General features: G+C 42.3%; 1 protein-coding gene across 1 annotated transcript in view; it reads left to right on the plus strand.

The window, feature by feature from the left end:
• Window positions 1-21,992, plus strand: part of LOC132831517 (glutamate receptor ionotropic, NMDA 2B-like) — a 407,508-nt gene that overhangs the window by 378,680 nt on the left and 6,836 nt on the right. Inside the window, exon 13 of the mRNA XM_060849712.1 lies at window positions 17,635-17,873. Coding sequence (XP_060705695.1) covers window positions 17,635-17,873 — 239 coding nt within the window. The remainder of the gene's footprint in view (window positions 1-17,634; window positions 17,874-21,992) is intronic.

Genomic DNA, 21,992 nt, shown 5'->3' on the forward strand with positions numbered 1-21,992 from the left:
ACTAAGTTGGCCACATCCTGCAGCAAGCTACCTGCCACCACGTCAGCACAACCGCAGATTGACATGAGATGAAAAGGGCATCTGGCCAGTAAGGATGAATAAGGCCAACAGAGCAGCTGGAATACCTACCAAAATACTGAAATATGGTGAAGAAGCACTCTTGGCACGATTACATGATATATTCTTCCTTATCAGAAAGGAGGAGATCGTACCAGCGAATGTCTTAGACTCTGCAATTATAGCCACTTTCAAAGAGAGGAGATAAGACTCAATGCAGTAGTGACACAGGTGTCTGCCTGCTGTCCAAGACAAGGAAGGTCATTGCAAAAATCATCTTCCCAGAAACTTAAAAGTTTCTTGGAGTCACAATGCAGATTCAGTCCATCAAGGGTCTCAGTGGACATGAGCTTCATTGCAAGACATGCTCAAGAAAAGTAGCCTTTAAACCTGATTTTCTTCAACTTTACAAAGATCTTTGACTTTGTTAACCAGGAAGGAATAGGGACATTCTCCTCATATTTTGTTGTGCACTGAAATTCACCAGCATCCTCTACCTTGCATACAAACTGTGACCCACAGTGATGGATCTACCATTGACTCAATGCATGTGCAATGAGCAGATGATGCTTGTATGTGAGAAATCTCTAAGGCAGAGTGTTAAGCCATCTTCGACACATTTGCAGAGGCATATGAGAAAAAGGACCACAGGGTCAACACCCAGAAATGAAAGACCTTCTATCAGTCCACTCCTGCCTTGTCCCTTGTCCCCTGGCTATCAAGACCTACGACAGGCCACCGGACAATGCAGATCAATTCCTATACCCTGGGGGCCTCCTCTTAATGAGGACAAACATTGATGATGACATTCATTATTGTCTCCAGAATGTCATAGGCCATCTGAGAAGCAGAGCATTTGATGACAAAGATCAACAGTGCAACCTGTCCATCTGAAAACATCTAAATCACGGACAATGTACAACAGTCACCTGAAATCCTGAGAGATGTACTACTAGCACTGTCTCCTTAAAGCTGCAAAGATGCTCCAATGTTAGTATCCTCTCTCAGGCAAGCATCCGACACTGAGACACTGATTTTGGTCAATATGGCCCACACAGCTTCTGACCTCTTTACAGCTTCAGTTCAAAAATGGACAGCAGCTGAATTCCAGATGTGAGATAACAGTGACTACCTTTGAGGCTGCATTGTGGTGTCAAGCCACAGCACCAAAACTGGAGCCAATGGGAATCGGGGAAAAATCTCTCCTCGTTGGAGTCGTACTTGGCATATAGGAAGATGGTTGTTGTTGTTGGAGATCAATCATCTCAGCTCTCGGACATCTATTCAGGACTTGCTCAGGGTAGTGTCCTGGGCCCAACCATCTCCAACTGCTTCATTTATGACCTTGCCTCTGTTATAGTGTCAGAATTGGAGATGTTTACCATGATTGCCCAATATTCAACACCATTTGCTTCTCCTCAGCAACTGAGGCAGTCCATGTTAAAATGCAACAAGACCCTTGCACAATATCCAGTTTTGGGCTGACAAGCGGTAAGTAAACATTTTGCAATTGCCAGGCAATGACCTTCTCCAATAAGAGAGAAACTAACCAGCACCCCTGAATATTCAATAGCATAACTATTACTGAATCTCACACTATCAACACCCTGGGGATTATCATTGAGCAGAAAATGTACTTGACTCACCGGATAAACATAATAGGTACAAGAGTAAGTCAGATGCCAGGATTGCTACAGCGAATAACTCAACTCCTGACTCCTCATAGCCTGTCCACCATCTACAAGGCACAAGTCAGGAGTATAATGGAATACTCCCCACTTGCCTGCATGATTGCAGCTCCAAAAACGCTGAAGAGGCTTGACACCATCCAGGAGTGAGTAGCCCACTTGATTGGCAACAACTCCATAAATGTTCAGTCATTCAACTACAGATGCTCAGTAGCATCAGTGTTTATTATCTACAACACGCATGGTAGAAATGTATCCAAGATCATCATTTGGTACCTTCCCAACACAACCATCTGTAAGGCCAAGGCCAGCAGGTATATGGGAATGCTATTACTTTCAAACCACTCACCTCCTGACTTGGAAATATATTGCTGTTTCTTCACTATCGAAATCCTTCCCTAAGGGCATTGATTTGATTAGATTCCACTACAGTGTGGAATCAGGCCCTTCATCCCAACAAGTCCAAACCAACCCTCCGAACAATAACCTATCCAGATGCATTTCCCTCTGACTAATGCTCCTAACACTATGGGAAATTTAGCATGGTCAATTCACTTGATCTGCACATCTTGGACTGTGGGAGGAAAGCAGAGCACCTGGAGGAAACTCACGCAGACACGGGGAGAATGTGCAAACTCCACATAGACAGTCACCCGAGATTAGAATCAAACCTGGGTCCCTGGCACTGTGAGGCAGCAGTGCTCACCACTGAGCCACTGTGCCACCGTCATGTGGGTCTACCTACTACACATGGACTGCAGTGATTCAAGAAGGCAGCTCTCCTCCACCTTCTGAAAGGCAACTAGGGATGGGTAATAAATCCTGACCCAACTAGCAGCACCCATGTCCAATGAATATGTTGTGTTCAACCATATTGTTTCCATACTGACTCTCAAAACAGGTTCTCCACTCTGAAGTCTGTATGGCAAGTGGCTAGCAGGAGGATCAAGGAAATGCTTTAATGAGGTCCTGAAAAAAATGCAACATTCCCATTGACTCCTAGGAATCTCTGCCCGAGACTACACAAACTGAGGAAGAAGCATTGGTTGAAGGTAACAAACATCTCTGTTTAATAGCATCTCTGACAGGCACAGGCTGTGTCCAAGTTCCAAAAGAAGAAGGAGCATGTTTGAAAATCAGAGCTTCCCACCCACTCACCTCTTTAGAGCCCATCTGCTCCACCTGTAGCAGCATTTGTAGGTCCAACATTGTATTCCTCAGGACTCACAACTCTGGAGTGGGAGAAAGTCAACCTCAGTCTTGATGAAGGGCTTTTGCCTGAAACGTCGATTTTGCTGCACCTTGGATGCTGCCTGAACTGCTGTGCTCTTCCAGCACCACTAATCCAGAACAGTCTTGAGAGACTGCCCAAGTTGAAGACTGTGGGATATCAGTGAAGTGTTACACTCTCAAAACCGTACTCTGCTGGATTGATATCTTCAGTAATGAATGTTTAGCAGTGTAAAAGCTCTAATCGACATATTAGCACTGTGATATCAGTGATACAGGTGTTAAAGTTCTGTGATATTAGAATTGGAAATGTTAGGTTTGTCTTAAATCAGTAATTAATATGTTAATGTTGTGGAATGTGAATAATGGATGCGATAGCGTTATGTGCTTCACTAATACATGTGTTAAAGCTTTGTAATATCAACATGAATGTATGAAGTTTCCATGACAACTGAAATGAATTGATCTAAGCTCTCCAGTCCTGCTACATCCAATCATGTATGGTAATAGACAATTAAACAACCTTACAGAAGTTTATAAAATATTGAGGGGTATCAATAGGATTAATAATAAGTGTCTTTGTCCTAGGATGGGGAATTTCAAGACTATGGAGCATATTTTTAAGGTGAGAGGTGAGAGATTTAATAAAGATATAAGAGACAATTTCTACACATGTGGAATGAACTTCCTGAGGAAGTGGTGGATGCGGGCACAGTTACAATGTTTAAAAGACACTTAGTAAGTACCTGGACAGGGAAGGTTTGGATGGATATGGGCCAGGAGCAGGCAGGTGTGACAAGTCTAGTTTGGGATTATGGTTGGCATGGACTGGTTGGACCAAAATATCTGTTTCCATGCTGTATGACTCTATAACTAACCAAAGGAGCAGGAGGATCCACAAATATTTTCAACTTCAATGTAGGGGATGCCCAGCACATCAATGCAAAGCATTGCATTCATCTTCAGCCAGAAATGCTGAGTGAATGATCTGTCTTAATCTTCTTCTGAGGTCAGTCTTCAGTATATTTGGTTCACACCATGTGATATCAAGAAATGGCTGAAGGTATTGAATACTGCAATGGTTATGGACAATGACAACAAATTGTTGATATATTCCAGAACTAGCTGTGCCCTAGCCAAGCTGTTCCAGTACAGCTAAAGCACTGGCATCTACCCAGTATTATGGAAAATTGTCCAGGCCATTCTTGCCTTCAAGATTCAACCCAATCAATTACCACACCACCAGCCTCCTCTCAATCCTCAACAAACTGATGGAAAGGGCCTTTAATAATTCCATCAACAGCAATAACCTGCTCTCTGCTGCTCAGTTATGTGGTTCTGAGGAAAAGAAAGTTCATTAATGAGGATAGATTATAGATAGGTTCTGCGATATGGTCTCACCAATGTCCAGTATAAGTGAAGCATAACATCTTTACTTTCTGTTCAATTCCTTTCATTCCAAAGAATAGCATTCCATTAGGCTTTTGTGATAACGTACTGTACCTGCATAATAACGTTTTGTGACTCATGCATTGGAACACCTGGATCCTATGAATACCATTAGTGAATGTATTACTATCATATTATCAGAGATGACTGTGTAATGCTCTGTGGAAATACTATGTAATGTGTTAATGTCTAATATCAATAGTATGCATGTTAAAATCTCGCCTTCAGTAATGATTGTTAATCCTATGTGATATCGTTAACCAGAATAGTAACACTGCACAATATCACAGAATTGTCACTTTGCAAATGGAGGCCATTTGGCCCATCATATCCACACATGTTGTCTGAGGATTTTGACTTGGTGCATTCTCCTGCCTTTTCCCCATATCCCTAAACATTGCTTCAAATTAAATAATCCTCCAATGCCCACTTGAATGCCACAATTTAACCTGCCTCTGCCACACTTACAGTCAGTGCACTTCAAACTCAAACCACTGACTGTGTGAAAAAGTTTCTCTCTCAAGGTGAGAAGTGGAAGGTTTAAGGGGGATACATGCGGCAAGCACTTCACACAGAGAGTGGTAGGCATCTGGAATGCGTTGCCAGCAGAGGTGGTAGAGGCAGGCACGGTGGATTCATTTAAGATGCTTTTGGACAGATGCATGAGTAGGTGGGGAGCAGAGGGATACAGGCGCTTAGGAATTGACCGACAGGTTTAGACAGTACATTTGGATCGGCTTAGGCTTGGAGGGCTGAAGGGCTGTAAGTTTTCTTTGTTCTTTGTTCTTCTTTGTTCAAAACTATGGGCACTGCTTCTGATCCATTTCCAAAAGGGATCAGTTGCTCCTTAGCTATTCTAAGTCCTGCGTGATTTGGAAAATTTCCACCAATTCTCCTCTGAGCTTTCTCCGCTTCAGGGAAAACAATCTCAACTTTTCCAATCTACACTCATAGCTGACATTTCTCATTGTGGGAACCATTTGCATAACTGCCGTATAAAACAAGCAATGATGTCACTAGTGATAATGTCACTAAGCTAGAAATACAGAACTCCAAGGTGATGTTCTGAGGACATGAGTTCAAGACTCACCATAGAAGATCATAAAACTTGAATTCAGTAAATATCTGGAGTAAAAAGCCATTCCAATAGTAACCACACGCCACTGCTGGTTTTCATAAAGTCCAATCTAGTTCACTGCTATCTTTTGGGAAGGGCTTTACCTGGTCTGATGTACATGAGACTTCAGAACCGCAAAATATTTTTGCCTCTTAGCTGTCCTCTGGGTAATTAGAATTTGGCAATACATGGTGGCCTAGCTGATGATATCCACATCCCATGAATGAAGAAGACAATGATTATCATCTCACACTTCTCCTCATTGAACTTCAGCTGACCATTCCACCATTTGTTATTATCCTTTTTGATGTTCTACACTGTCCTTCTCAGCTTGCCATCTTCCCAAGGTATGTGCCTTCCATATACTTTGAAATTGTCCTGCTCACCAAGTTCTAGAACATTTACATTTTTATCAGGAAATGCAAGAGTCCTAATACCAATCCAAGGGCTCCGCCACTTCCTCCAGCCTGAAAAATACCCATTAAACATTGCTTTCTTTCCCATCTCTCATCCAATTTACATCATTAATAAATGTGCAAAAGCTGTCTGACATCAATAATTAATTTGTTAACACTATATGATTATCAGTAATGGATGTCATAGTATTGTGTTAGTGGTCCGTCCACTCAGTTGGCTGGATGGTTGAATTGCAACAGGGTGACACCAACGGCATGGGTTCAAATCTAGCACCAGCTGAAGTTACCATGAAGATTCTGCTTTCTGAGCCTCTCTCTCCCCTGAGAGTGTGGCGCTCCTCACATTAAAACCCTTTAATGTGATGGTTGTGCTATGGTAACTTTATCAGTGTTGTGTGTTAACACATCTGCAACTGTTAAGGACCTCCTTCTGGTCTACCTGCTATCGGATATTGTTAAACTTGAAAGGACGCAGAAAAGATTTACAAGAATGTTGCTGAGATAGGAGAGTTTGAGCTATTGAGGGAGGCTGAATAGTCTGGGACTATTTTCCCTGGAGCATCTGAGGCTGAGGGATGACTTTATAGAAGCTTATAAAATCATGAAGGACACGGATAAGGTAAATAGCGAAGGCAACTTTTGAAAATGTGTGTAATATGGGCAGTGAAGATGCTTAAAGCTCTGTGATGACAGCAATAACTATATAAAGTTTGTGAAACAGTAACAAACGTTTTGACGATGTCTACTGTAGGTAGACTTTGAATATGGTGGCATGGTGGTTCAGTGGTTAGCACTGCTGCCTCACAGCACCAGGGACCTGGGCTCAATTTCACCCTCAGGCAACTGTCTGTGTGGAGTTTGGACATTCTCCCTGTGTCTGTGTGTGTTTCCTCTGGGTACTCCGGTTTCCACCCACAGTTCAAAGATGTGCAGGTTAGGTAGATTGGTTGTGCTAAATTGCTCTATAGTGTTCAGGGACATGTAGGTTAGGTGAATTAACCATGGAAATGCAGGGTCATAGGGTTAGGATAGGGTGGTAGGTCTAGGGATACTCTTCAGATGGTCAGGGTGGACTCAATGGACCGAATGACCTGCTTCCACTCCGTAAGGATTCTATGATCAGTAATAATATTTTGCTTATATCACAAAAGGTTAATATGTGCTATCAGTACATCATTACCATTGTGTGACTTGTGTAAAGAGTGAGCTTAATTTGTGATATCAGTCATGAACTGTCAACGGAGTGGTATGTCAATAACCAAATATTACTGCTTTGTGATGACAGCAATGAATGCATTCTCATTGTATGATATCAGTGTTGAACACATCAGAATTGTGTTGTCAGTGATGAAGTATTTGTCCTGTTTGATATTAGTCATTAAATATTATTGGTGTGACATTAATAATGAGGCATCAACACTGCATGGCATTGGCAATGGATGGATTGACGCTGTGACATACAACTATACAAATTAGGAGCTGAAGCAGGCTATTCAATACCTTTGAGTCTGCCTCACCACATTAATGAATGCAATAGTGCTGTTTGGTTTCAATAAGAAATATTTTAAACCTGTGCAATATCAACAGTGATAATATTACAGCTGTGTAATATCAGAAAAGAATGTGTAATATCAGTGATAGCTAAACTAACACCATGGGGAAACAACACCGTGAGATAAGAGTAATGAATCAGCTAATGTGTGATATTACTCACACACTAATACACTGAAATGACGTGATAACAGTAACCACTATGTTTAACACCCAGATACCAATAATACTGATCCAAAAAGTAAACGAGATATCAGTAACGAATGTGTTAACATTATGTAAGACCAGTTATGATTGTGCTTATGCTCTGTGAGGACGTTAATGGTTATATAAATGCTAGGTGATAACATTAATAAATATTTAACATGAGATGATATCCGTTCTGGATGTGTCAACACTGATTGATGTCAGTAATGAATGTAACAACACTGTTTTACATCAGCAACTAATATTTTGTATGATTGGGAATATGTATTCAAAGCGTGTGATGTCAGTAATTATTGTGTTAATTCTCTGTTCTCTCGTCTCAGCAATAAATGTGTTTTTTGTAATAAGCATTGTTGAAGATGTGTAATATCTAATAAACATTATCTAACGCCCTGTTTGAATATGTTAGAGATGTGTGATATCTGGAAGGATTATGCAAAAACTGATATCAGCCAAAAAACATCAGATTGTGATATCAGTCATACAGTCAGCTCAGTGATTAGCACTGTTTCCTCACAGTGCCAGGGACCTGGGTTCGATTCCAGCCTTGGGCAACTGTCTGTGTGGAGTTTGCACACTCTCCATGCGTCTGCTTGGATTTCCTCTAGATGCTCTGGTTCCCTCCCACAGTTCAAAGATGTGCAGATCAGGCGAATTGGCCATGTGAAATTGCCCAGGGTCTTAGGTGCATTAATCAGAGGAAAATGGGTCTAGGTGGGTTGGTGTGGACCTGATGGGCCAAAGGGCCTGTTTCCACACTGTACAGAACATAATCTAGTCATAGGCTATTCACCTTCTTCATGAATCTTGTGATTTTATAAATCTCAATCTCAGCCTCTGGCGCTCCAAGGAAATCAGCCCCAGCCTATTCAGCCTTTCCCTGTGCTGTACAATTCTAGTCACAGACCCTTTGGTCCAACTCATTTGTGCTGACCAGATATCCCAAATTAATCTAGTCCCATTTGGCCCATATTCCTCTAAACCCTCCCTATTCAAATACTCATCCAGATGCCTTTTAAATCTTGTACCAATCTAGTTTGATCCATCCACGTGCCACCCTCCATGTGAAAAAGTTGCCCCATAGGTCCCTTTTAAATCTTTCTCCTCTCACCTTAAACCTATGCCCTCTAGTTTTGGGTTTCCATACCTAGGGAAAAAGACCTTGGCTATTCACCCTATTCATGTACCTCATGATTTTATAAACCTCAGCCTCAGCCTCTGGTGCTCCAGGGAAAGCAGTTCCAGCCTGTTCAACCTTTCTCTATTGCTCAAACCCTCCAACCCTGGCAACCTCCTTGTAAATCTTTTCTGAAAACTTTCAAGTTTCACAACATCCTTCCTAAAGCACGGGAATGAGAATTACACACAGTTTGCCAAAAGTGGCCTAACTAATGTCCTGTACAGCCTCAACATAACCTCCCAACTCCTATACTCAATGCACTGACCAATAAAGACAAGCATATCAAACACCTTCTTCACTGTCCTGTCTACGTGCAACTCCACTTTCAAGTAGTCATTAGTGAGTTAACGTTGTATGAGATCAGTAATGAAAATGTTCACATTTTCAAATCAGTAGTAAGCTGGTAATGCTATAATACCAATAAGAAACATATTAACATTGTGATATCAGTAAGGATGGTATTAAGTAGTGTGATATTAGTAATGAATGTATCAGTAATGCCGTGTCAACATTTTCTGGCATCAATAAAGAATGGGTGAATGTGGTTTGATATCAGTAATCAAGATATTAACAGTGTGTCATATCCGACATGAGGTGTTAACATTGTGTGATTTCCATATTAATCTATTACCAGTGTATTTCCAGTGATATCAGTCAGGGATATGTTCAGAGATCGTGATCTCTGTCAGCAGTGCTCATGTTGTGTGCAATGTCAGTATGAAATGTGATATCAGTAATGAAGTGTTGGTGCTGTGTAATATTCATAATGCAAACCTTAATATTGTGATATCAAGAGTGAATATGTTAACACTCTTGATGTCAGTAATAAATGTGTAAAACTGTGATATCACTAATGAATATACTTGCGCTTTGCGATGTAAGTACTGTTCTTGTTAACACTGTAATGTTTACATGAATTATAGACTAGACAAAAGCCCCTCAAAGTATGTTAAGAAAATAGACTGGACTGTAAGTTTTCATATCTTAAGGTGTAAGGCTTTGCATTCTGGATGCAATTTGATTAGTTACTGTTAGGTGAATTGGCCATGCTAAATTGCCCGTAGTGTTAGGTAAGGGGTAAATGTAGGGGTATGGGTGGGTTGCGCTTCAGCGGGTCAGTGTGGACTTGTTGGGCCGAAGGGCCTGTTTCCACACTGTAAGTAATCTAATCTAATCTGATTGGTCAAGTGACTCAGCTTTAAGCAAAACACACCTTATTTTTACACCACAGTTAAAATACAGACAAAATATAAGAAAAAAGAATTGCCTTAACTATAACTCTATCAAAATCCATAACAAAATAATGTATTTATTACTATTAATTAACAGTTCCAATAAAATAACTACCCATGAACACACACTTGGCAAAGGCAAATTCAGTAAAATAGATTGTCTCACATACAATTCCAGCAGCAGGGAGAATAGTCACCTCCAATGCTGTTTCACTCAAGTGTAAGTCCACAATAACCTGAGTTGGCACGGGCACAAACTCTGATATTTGGACCTTCGTTACACATTCAAAAATCAAGATAAGGCAAGGATTCCCTGATAGAGTAGTGGAAGATAACATCTCAATAAATGGTTGAAATGGAGGGTGAATGTAGAATCATTTTAAGTATTGAATTCAGATGAAGCAAATTACCTTCATTGTAGGAACAAAAGATGATCATTCTCCCTCTCTCCCAAACCAAACCCATTCTGCATTCTTCTGTTTGAAAGCAACTGCATGTTCATTAGCAATATCTCACACCACAACCGCAATACACAAGAAATGTTTGGTTTTATCTCACTTATGGTCAATGGTTTATTGTTCAGTAGGGACAAGATGCCACTGCATTTAGCCTTCTCTCTCTCTTCCCTATTTTCCACCCTCCATGGGACCGGAGAGAACAAAATCTTCTCTGGTTACTGACCATAGGAGCAGAAATTAGGCCATTCGGCCCATCAAGGTTGCTCCACCATTCAATCATGGCTGATAAGTTTTTCAACCCTATTATCCTGCTTTCTCCCAGTAACCTTTGATCCCCTTGACAACCAGGAACGTATCTATCCCTGTTTTAAATGACCTAGCCTCCACAGCCTTCTGCAGCAATGAATTTGACAGATTGACCACTCTCTGGTGAAAGAAGTTTCTCCATATCTCCATTCTAAAAGGTCTTCCCATTACTCTAAGGCTGTGCCCTCGGGTCCTAGACTATCCTGCCTAGGGAAATATCTTCCCAATTCCCACTCTGTCCAGGCATGGTCACCAGCCTCAAAATCCAGTTCGTAGGGTCTAATGAACCCCTGTAGAAGGGGGCTAGCTGATCAGCTAAGTGACCCTCTTCTGAGGTAATGCTGTGACTTGTGAAGTGTTCAGAATTTGAAGCATTTCACTGGGCTGTAATTGGCTAACAGTGTCCGATACAAACATTAAGTGACCACAATGGATTGGGATTCACCTACAGCACTAACATCCCTCATTTTCTTGGTTTGACCTTGAATACACTCTCAGTTCATTAGATGGATGCTGCCTTCAATGAGGTTTGGGCATTAGAGTTCAGGAACCCTGCAACCACATGGGATAAATGTGGATTTCAACAGCTTCCTCATTTCCCCTCCTGCCATATTATCCCAGTACCAAGCCTTCAACTCGGAACCGCCCTCCGGACCTGTCCATCACTCCCCCCTTTGACCTATCACCTTCTCCCTCACCTATGGCTTTCTCAGCTACCTTCCCCCCCCCCAACCCCACCCTCGTCCCATTTATCTCTCAGCCCCCCGGCCCACAAGCCTCATTCCTGCTGAAGAGCGTATGCCTGAAATGTCAATTCTCCTGCTCCTCAGATGCTGCCTGACCTGCTGTGCTTTCCCAGCAACACACTCTCACATTAGAATTCAGTCCTACAGTTCTTAGCAGCTGCTGTCTTAGACTAGATTGTCTTCCTAGATTGATAGCTGGAATGAATGGGCTGACCTAGGAAGAAAGATTAGCAAAACTGGGCTTGTTTGTGCCAGAAGTTAGACAGGTGAGGAATGACTTGATTCAACTGGGCTAAAATTTCTTAACAAGTTGAATGGGGGAAAGATGTTTGCTCTCGCAGATGACTCCAGAAACAGGGGACACACTTTTAGGACGGGAATGAGGAGATCCTTTTTGCTCTCAGAGGGCTGTGTGATTTTGGAACTCTGCCTCAGAAGGTAGTGGATGTGAGTACCTTATTTTTACAGTGGAGGTAAATAGGTTTGGGAATCAAAGGGAGATGGGAATGTGGAATTCAAAAACACAACCAGGTCAACCATGATATTATTGAATGGCCAAGCAGGCTCGTGGGGCTGAATGGCCTACTTTTGTTCTATATTCATCTATTCATATCGCTCTACTCTGAGTCTGCTTCATCCCCTTCTCTACCTTAGCTAAAAATGACTCTTGGTAGTTTCAATAAACTCTTTTATTTCTATACCAACATGCAGAATATTGATTTCTGTATTACAGCTCTCTAGTACAAGTTATTCCATCCTCTTCTTTATCTCAATAGCATGCAACTGACAATAGTGTTAAATCACCTTATATGTCATTATTTCACTAACATATACACTCATTATACTGCAATCTGGACAATGAGCTCGGAGAGGGACATATGACAGTTTTGTCCGTGTTCCGGAGAACAGGGCAGGATTGTAAACCAGTGGTGTAACAGCTGAGTGGTTAGGACTGCTGCCTCACAGCACTGGGGACCTAGGTTTTATTCCAGCCTCAGGTGACTGTCTGTATAGAGTTTACACATTCTGCCCATCTGGGTTTCCTCCGGGTGCTCTGGTTTCCTCCCACAGTCCAAAAATGTGCAGGTTAGGTGAATTGGTTGGGCTAAATTGTCCATAGTGTCCAGGAGTGGTGTGAAAGTTAGATGGATTAATCATGGGATAAGCATGGTCAAAGGGATAGGGTAGGATTGAATGAGATGCTCTCTGAAGGGTCAGTGATGACTTGATGGGCTGAATAGCCTGCCGCACTGTAAAGATTCTATGACCCAGATCTTTTGATAAGCTCCAACAGAGTTCCTGCAGTATTCTGAATTGAGGTTTGGATGAATGTGTTATTTATTTTGGTTGTTGCAGCATGAAATCAGCACTAATTGCAGGTAAATGTCAGTCTGTATCTGGAGATTCAGCAGGACTACCAATGGTCTGAATATCCCCAATGTTTACAGGACAGACGAGGTAGGAAAAGCGCTAGCTTGAAGACAGCCTGCCTATATATGCTATTTTGAAGATCCCAATTTACAAATCTCTACAATGACTTGAGCCCATGTTCCTCTGCCATGACTCTCAACTCTTCAATTTTCTAGTGGGGTTATGTCATATGTTCCCCACCTTCATCCAAAGCACAATAGGAAATTGGAATAGTCATTTGGCTTCTGTAGTCTGCTCTATTATTCAACAAAATTAAGACTGCTCTTCCACCTCAATGCTGTACTCCTGCACTATTCCCATATCGCTTTATGTCTTTAATATCCATTACATTGTGAATCTCTGTCTTGAATATTCTCAATGACAGAGCTCCCATTGTCCTCTGGGTAGAAAATTCCAAAGATTTCCCATCATATGATTGGAGACTTGGAATTTTGTACACATTATTGAGATGACCTCTCATTCTTCTCATTTGAGAGTACAAGCACAGTCTCCTAAATCAGCCCTCTTAGTGTGATCCTGCCATCTCAGGAATGGTCAACATTTGTTGCACTCCCTTTGTAGGAAGTAGATTCTTCCCTAGGTAAGGAAACCAAAACTGTATCCAGTACTCCAGCTTCACTTTCAGCCATGCTGTGTATAATGCAACAAGACCTATTTGCTCTTGTACTGAGACCGCTAGCAGTCAATTTTTTATCTCTCCACCCCTGAGACTCCCAGCTTCATTCCTGATGCAGGGCTCCTGCCCGAAACATCGATTTTCTTACTCCTAAGATGCTGCCTGACCTGCTGTGCTTTTCCAGCACCACTCTAATCTTGACCCCAAGTAGTCAGAGCCTCTGCTGTCTTCTGTGTGCACCCATGGAACTATAGTCTCCCTCTTAGTTTACTTGATTTGATTTATTGTTGTCACATGTAGCTAAAGTATAGTGAAAAGTTTTGTTTTGTGGGCAGTACAGAAAGCTCATAACATACAAGGACATAAAGATCATAGGGTGCTTAGTCAGAGCAAGGCACACCAAGTTACAATTGCAGAGCATGTGCAGAAAAGCAAGATCACCATTAGCTGTGAAATTAGAGAGGTCCATTCAGCAGTCTAATAACAGCAGGGAAGTAACTGTTCTTGAGCCTGTTGGTGCATGGGCTCAGGCATCTGTATCTTCTGCCTGGTGGAAGAGGTTGGAAGAGCGTATTACCAGGGTGGGAGGAATCTTTGATGTTGTTAAAGCCAATGTCTTGGTCACCTCCTCTTTTTCCTTTACTCTTGCCTTATGTCCAACTCTTTAACTGTTTTGTGAAAGCCTAGCTTCCTTGGTAGCACCCCTACTTGTAAGATTGAAAAAGCACCGGTTTAGGGTTGAACATATAATCCAGGTCGACACTCCAGTGCAGCATTGTTGCAGTTACCATCTTCTCTGTGCACACATGCATGCAAATAAATATTCGGCACATGCACTTATAAATTCATATATGTCCACAGGTCTGCATACTTAAGGCAGGATATACTTGCCTTGGAGACAGTGCATAAAGAAGTTCACAAGGGTGATACCAGGATTGAGAGTGTTGTGTGAGAGACTGAGTGACTTAGACCTCAGCATTCTGGTGTCTCGAAGATTCTGAAGGGGCTTGACAGGGCAGACACTGAGATGTTGTTTCCCCTGGCTATGGTATCTGGAACACAGGGACTCAGCCTTAGGGTGAGGAGTTGATCAGTTAGGACTGTAAGGAAAATAAACTTCCCTCAAAGTGTTGCGAATCTTCAGAATTTTGTACCTCGGTGGGTTATGGCATCTCCCAACAATGAATACATTTAAGGCTGAGGTAGAAAGATTGGGTTTGACAAGGATTTGAGGGATCTGGGGATTGGATAGGATAAGTGAATGGAATCCCAAAGGTTAGCATGGCACTACTGAGTAGTGTAAGATTCAGGCTTAATCTACTGTCCCTTTTCTTTTAATGCTGACACACATAAGGCCAGTACAGTCTGTTGATGATACGAGCCAGTTAACTTTTGATGCATTCACATGATATTCCTTACCCTGCTCCTGTAGAGGAGCCATTAACATATCATCGATCTCCTGTGTCTTTGCCAATGGGGAATCAAGTCTGTGCTGTTTTCAGCCAAAGTGGAGTTCAAGGGCACTGCATAATTGCATATGGGATGCATTTCAGCCTTCATTTCAAAGCGACACATTCTGTCTTAATTATGTTAAATTAAAGTAGTATATAAAAATAAATTATTGCAAGAGGTACAGTGATTTGGGAAGCAAAGAGAATAGAGGTAATTGGAGGATGCCATAGAGAATGAAAATTTTCAGCACTGCCACCGGCTGCAGGGTATAGTTACGTGATGAGTTTATTCAGGCTGCATTATCAATGCAGACGCAGAAATTCAGCATTGAAAAATGTGCAAGGTGTCGCAGAAGTATGAGATTAGACTCTGCTAGGTTCCTCGATACCAAGTCCACGGTTCGATGGGTTAGCACCAGATTAAAATGGTGGATTTTGAGTTTCTAATTTCCTTTTTGTCTTCAAGGGGTGGGCAGCAGAAATTACTGAATTTGTCAGCAGCTTGCAAACAAGAAATTTTCAAGGCTAGAGGGAAAGCAACTAATTTTATAGCAACCATGACGTGAGGTACATGGCCCCTGCACTGCTGATCCACAGATTCTGTTCCTAAGGTCCTTTCATTGTCGTAGTCATACAGCATAGAAACAGACTCTTTGGTCCAACCAGTCCATGCTGAACATAATCCCAAGCTAAACTAGTCCCACTTGCCTCCTCCTGGTCCATATCCCTCCAAACCTTGCCTATTCATGAACTTATCCAAATGTCTTTTAAACGTAATTGTCCCTACATCACCACTTCCATCAGAAAGTTCATTCCACACGCGAACCACCCTCTTTGTAAAATATTTGCCCCTCATGCCTTTTTAAAATCTCTTTCCCCCACCTTAAAAATGTGCCCCCAGTCTTGAAATTCCCCCATCCTATGGAAAGACTCCATTCTCTCACCTCTTCCTTGAGTTGTGCCTCTCAAGATCTTAATTAACCAGTCACGCTTTCGGTTTTCTCATTTCGTTAATAGTTGCTTGATGCATTGCCCTGAACAGGCTTTGCATGTAAATTAATTAATCAAAAAGTACGGATAATTTACTGATGGTGATTAATAGATGATAAAGGTGATTCGGTGACGGGAAAAACAAAACATTCAGTTCTGTACAAGAGTAGTTCTGGTTGGGAAAAAAGAAAAAGAAAAAGAGTTGCTTAATCAGATAAAGAAAGAAGAAAAAAATCATTGCTTGATTAACATATTAGTCATTTCATGGTAATAAAACTATAGGTTCAGAGGTGTATAGTAGCATCTCTTGATAGATAAGAAACAATGTCGCTTGAGTAATTTAATTAGCGACATATGTGGTTTGGTGGAGTTTTTTTGTGAAAGAAGTCACTTGATTGCACTGCTCCTGGTGGGTAGTGCTTGTTAATTATTACTGTTCAATTGGTTAAAGTAGTTAATTTGGTGACAGGTCATACAAAAAGAAAGTCACTTGACTGGTTCCTGACTACCTGCCTCTCTTCTATGACTATGTTCATACCAATTAAATATTGCTGACAGAAGAGGCGTGGGCTGGTGAAGCTTTTCATCTTGCATTGATCAGGACAGAATCTTCTCATACAGGGTGGTATTGCTATTCCCTTTGAGATTTGGCATTCTTGCAATGCTGTCCTGATAAATGCAAGAAAGGTATTCTATTTTCTCCAATTTCATTAATTTTTCTTTCCTTTGCCTCTGTAGTGATTGTTAACGAGGTCAGCCAGGTGGACCTCACAGAACATGAGTCCCCTTATTGGGGCTTTTAACCTGGTCCAATCGGGGAGCCCTAGCTGACAGATATAAACAGGCATACCAGAGGTTCTGTTCACTCTGAGAGCTGGCTCTGAGGGAGCTGGATTAATGTCAAGGACTCTCCATGTGGAAATAAAGAGTGACTTGGTGACGGGATACTGGCCTCTGTGGAATCTGTTGTGACTCTTTTTAGCAGCTTTCAAGACATTAAGTCAATAATTTTCCAAGAATTCTTTCTCCTCACAGTGTCTCAGTGGTTAACACTGCTGCCTCACAGCACCAGAGACCAAGGTTCGATTTTAGCCTCGGGTGACTGTCTGTGTGGAGTTTGCACATCCTCCCTGTGTCTGTGTGGGTTCCCTCTGGGTGCTCCAGTTTCCTCACACCGTCCAAAGATGTGCAGGTTAGGGTGGATTGGCCATGTTATGGTGCCCGTAGTGTCCAGGGATGTGTGGGCTAGCCATGGGAAATGCAGGGATTTAGATGCAGGGGTCAAAGAACCAGTGTGGACTCGATGGACTAAATGGTCTGTTTCTGCACTCTAGGGGTTCTATATGATACTGTTTTGTTTTGAGTTTATTCAAATGATTATTTGTGTATCCTTTCTGTTTTGATCTGGTGGAGATTTGCTGTTTATCTGCAAAGGTACTGATGAATAAGTTGAATATTTCTCAGACAACCCCAGACTCAAATTGTTCCTTTCCTCTGTCCTGTTCTTAGGAGATATGGAGGAGCTGGAAGCCCTCTGGCTGACTGGCATCTGCCACAATGAGAAGAACGAGGTGATGAGCAGCCAGCTGGATGTCGATAATATGGCGGGCGTGTTCTACATGTTGGGTGCTGCAATGACACTGAGTCTCCTCACATTCATCTGCGAGCACCTCTTCTACTGGCAGCTGCGGCATTGCTTCATGGGCGTCTGCACTGGCAAACCAGGTGTCATGTTTTCAGTCAGCAGGGTAAGGCCAAATCTCTCCATCTGTGCCTGCTTGCCAATGTTATTAATCACAGCTTGGCTTTGGAGGGTTTTAGAATCCACACGTGGAATGGTGCTCCTGCACGCAACAGAGAGAATGGGGATCATTCAATCTCCTGGACTTTTGATTGAAAGCCTTGAGCTTAAAAGCCTTTGGTTACAGTGTTATAGAGTTGTACAGCATGGAAACAGACCCTTCAGTCCTACCAATCCATGCTGACCATTATCCCAACCTAAACCAGACCTAGCTTCCTGCACTTGGCCCATATCCCTCCAAATATTTCTTATCCATGTACTTATCCAAATGTCTTTTAAAAATTGGAACTGTACCTGCATCCACCATTTCCTCTGGAAGTTCATTCTGCATACGAACCACTTTCTGTGTAACAAAAATTACCCTTCGTGTCTTTTCTATATCTGTCTCCTCCCACCTTAAAAATATGAGCTCTAGTCTTGAAATCCCCCACCCTAGGGAAAAGACATCTGCCATTCACCTTATCTGTACCCTTTATGACTTTATAAACCTTTGTAAGGTCACCCCTCAACCTCCTACAATCTAATAAAATGTCCCAGTGTATGCAGCTTCTCCTTATAACTCAAACTCCCCTCCATTCTTGGCAACTTCCTGGTAAATCTCTTCTGAACCCTCTCCAACTTAATAACATGCTTCCCATAACAGGGTGACCAGAACTTGACACAGTACTCCAGAAGAGGCCTCATCAAAGTCCTGTACAACCTCAACATGACACCCCAGCTCCTATACTTAGAGGTTCAAATTTTGTGAGAAGATTTGTAGCTCGGGTGCTCGTTGTTGTGGTTCTGTTTGCCGAGCTGGGAATTTGTGTTGCAGACATTTCGTCCCCTGTCTCGGTGACATCTTCAATACTTGGGAGCCTCCTGTGAAGCCCTTCTGTGATCTTTCCTCTGGCATTTGTAGTGGTTTGAATCTGCCGCTTCTGGTTGTCCGTTCCAGTTGTCCGCTGCAGTGACCGGTATATTGGGTCCAGGTCGATGTGCTGATTGATTGAATCTGTGGATGAGTGCCATGCCTCTAGGAATTCCCTGGCTGTTTTCTATTTGGCTTGTCCTATAATAGTAGTGTTGTTCCAGTCGAATTCATGTTGCTTGTCATCTGCGTGTGTGGCTACTAAGGATAGCTGGTCGTGTCGTTTCGTGGCTAGTTGGTGTTCATGGATGCGGATCGCTAGCTGTCTTCCTGTTTGTCCTATGTAGTGTTTTTTGTGCAGTCCTTGCATGGGATTTTGTACACTACATTGGTTTTGCTCATGTGGGTATTGGGTCCTTCATTCTGGTGAGTTGTTGTCAGAGAGTGGCTGTTGGTTTGAGTGCTGTTTTGAGTCCTAGTGGTCGCAGTAGTCTGGCTGTCAGTTTGGAAATGCTCTTGATATATGGTAGTATGGCTAGTCCTTTGGGTTGTGGCATGTCCTCATTCCGTTGTCTTTCCCTTAGGCATCTATTGATGAAATTACGCGGGTATCCGTTTTTGGCGAATACATTGTATAGGTGTTCTTCTTCCTCTTTTTGCAGTTCTGGTGTGCTGCAGTGTGTTGTGGCCCTTTTGAATAGTGTCTTGATGCAACTTCTTTTATGTGTGTTGGGGTGGTTGCTTTCGTAGTTCGTAGAACACCAACTAGCCACGAAACGACACGACCAACTATCCTTAGTAGCCACACACGCAGATGACAAGCAACATGAATTTGACTGGAACAACACTACTATTATAGGACAAGCCAAACAGAGAACAGCCAGGGAATTCCCAGAGGCATGGCACTCATCCACAGATTCAATCAATCAGCACATCGACCTGGACCCAATATACTGACCACTGCAATGGACAGCTGGAACTGACAACCGAAAACGGCAGATTCAAACCATTACAAATGGTGGAGGAAAGATCACAGAAGCGCTTTACAGGAGGCTCCCAGGCACTGAGGATGTCACCTAGGCAGGGGACGAAACGTCTGCAACACATACTTAGAGGTCTAAGCAATGAAGACAAGTGTGTTAACACCCTCTTAACCCCCCTGTCTACATAGAGTCATAGAGATGTACAGTGACACAAACCTCAAAGAATTATGTACATGAACCCTTCGGTCTCTCTGTTTTAAGGCACTACCCTTAATTGTATAATGTCTATTTGTTTGTTTTACAAAATTGCAGCACCTTGCATTTATCCAAATTAAACTCCATCTGCCACTCCTCAGCCCATTGACCCAGTTGATCAACATCTCTTTTTTAAACTTAGACATCCTTCTTCACTGCCCACTACACCACCAATTTTGGTGTCATCCGCAAACTTACTAACCATACCTTCTATATCCTCATCTAAATCATTTAGATAAATGACAAACAAAAGTGGACCCAGAACCGATCTTCTTTGAACATTACTGGTAACAGGCCTCCAGTCCTTTGATATATAAACCTGCTCACTATTTCTGATTGGGTAGTGATTAAGTGATCCACCCCAGCTTATTGATGCTCATTGGGTGATTTATCTGCTGGTATGTAAATAGGTACACTTGTTAGCCTTTGAGCTATATGTCACGTCCCACTCCAGTGCTTTAGTATATAAAAACTTAGGATTAGCTTGGTTATTCTGCTAGTGTTGTGGTAATGCCACCTATCTCTGGGCCAGGGGTTTAGTATCCATGTTCTCATCTGCCATGGAGCTATGAGGTGATGTGCCTGAACAGGTAATTTCTTCTAACACAAAAACGTCTTCCTCAACTCTGACTCCTTTTCGGGGGAAAGACCAAAAATTGAAATCCCGTCAACTTTTACCTGTTCTCGTTTCTCACTTTTCTAATTGTTTAATTCTTATTATAGGACATCTATTGTAGATTACTAAATGATTACATACCCTGTCAATGGATCGAGGGTTTAACCTAGGCTGTCACATTGGCCTTCATCAGTCAGGGCACTGAGTATAGAAATTGGGAAGTTCTGTTGCAGTTGTACAGGATGTTGGTGAGGCAGCATTTGTGTTCAATTTTTGTGACCTTGCTATAGGAAGGATGTTATTAAACTGTAAAGGGTGCAGACGAAATTTACAAGGATGTTGCCAGGACTCACGGGACTGAGTAAGAGGGAGAGGTTGGACAAGCTAGGATGTTTCCTTGAGAGTGTAGGAAATTGAGGGGAGGATCTAATAGAAGTGTATAAGATCATGGGAGACATGGTTAGGGTGAATGCACTCAGTCTTTTTCCCAGGGTTGGGGAACCGATGACTAGAGGGCATCAGTTTAAGGTTAGAGGGGAAAGAATAAAAGGGACCCTGAGAGGCAATTTTCTTTACACAATAGGGTGGCACACATATGGAATGAGCTACCAGCGGAAGTGGTTGAGGTGGGTACATTAAGAACATTTAAGAGGCATTTGGACAAATACATGGATAGGAAAGATTTAGAAGAATATGGGCACAGTGCAAGGCAATGGGGTTTGTGCAGATGGAGATTTTGGTCAGCATGGACCAGTTTGAGCCAAAGGGCCTGTCTCTGTAGAACTCTATGCCTATGACCAGAGAGCAATGAATGAGACTCCCTTTTGGAGGCTAATGTTTAAACACATCACCTAGTCCCTCTAGGGGACAAAAAGACCTGGACATTTCCAAACCTGATCCCCAATCTGTGCAACAGACCATAGCCATCCATTTCCTGTAGATTATCTGGTCAATATCCCATTGTTGTTTATGAGATCTTGCTGTGTTTCCTGCATTACTGGAGTGATTACCCTGCAAACATTTTGCATTAACTGTAAAATATGTTGAAATATTCAAGTATTTGAATAGGGAGCAGCACGGTGTCTCAGTGGTTAGCACTGCTGCCTCATAGTGCCAGGGACCCTGGTTCCATTCCAGCCTCAGGTGACTGTGTGGAGTTTGCACGTTCTCCCCATGTCTGTGTGGGTCTCCTCCAGGTTCTCTGGTTTCCTCCCACACTCCAAAGGTGTGAATTAGCCATGTTAAATTGCCCATAGTGTTCAGGGATGTGTAGGTTAGGTGCATTAGTCAGAGGGAAATGTAGAGTAAGAGGGGAATGGACCGAGGTGGGTTACTCTTCAGAGGGTTGGTGTGGACTTGCTG

Source organism: Hemiscyllium ocellatum, chromosome 33 (assembly GCF_020745735.1).
Source record: "Hemiscyllium ocellatum isolate sHemOce1 chromosome 33, sHemOce1.pat.X.cur, whole genome shotgun sequence".
Taxonomy (NCBI): domain Eukaryota; kingdom Metazoa; phylum Chordata; class Chondrichthyes; order Orectolobiformes; family Hemiscylliidae; genus Hemiscyllium; species Hemiscyllium ocellatum.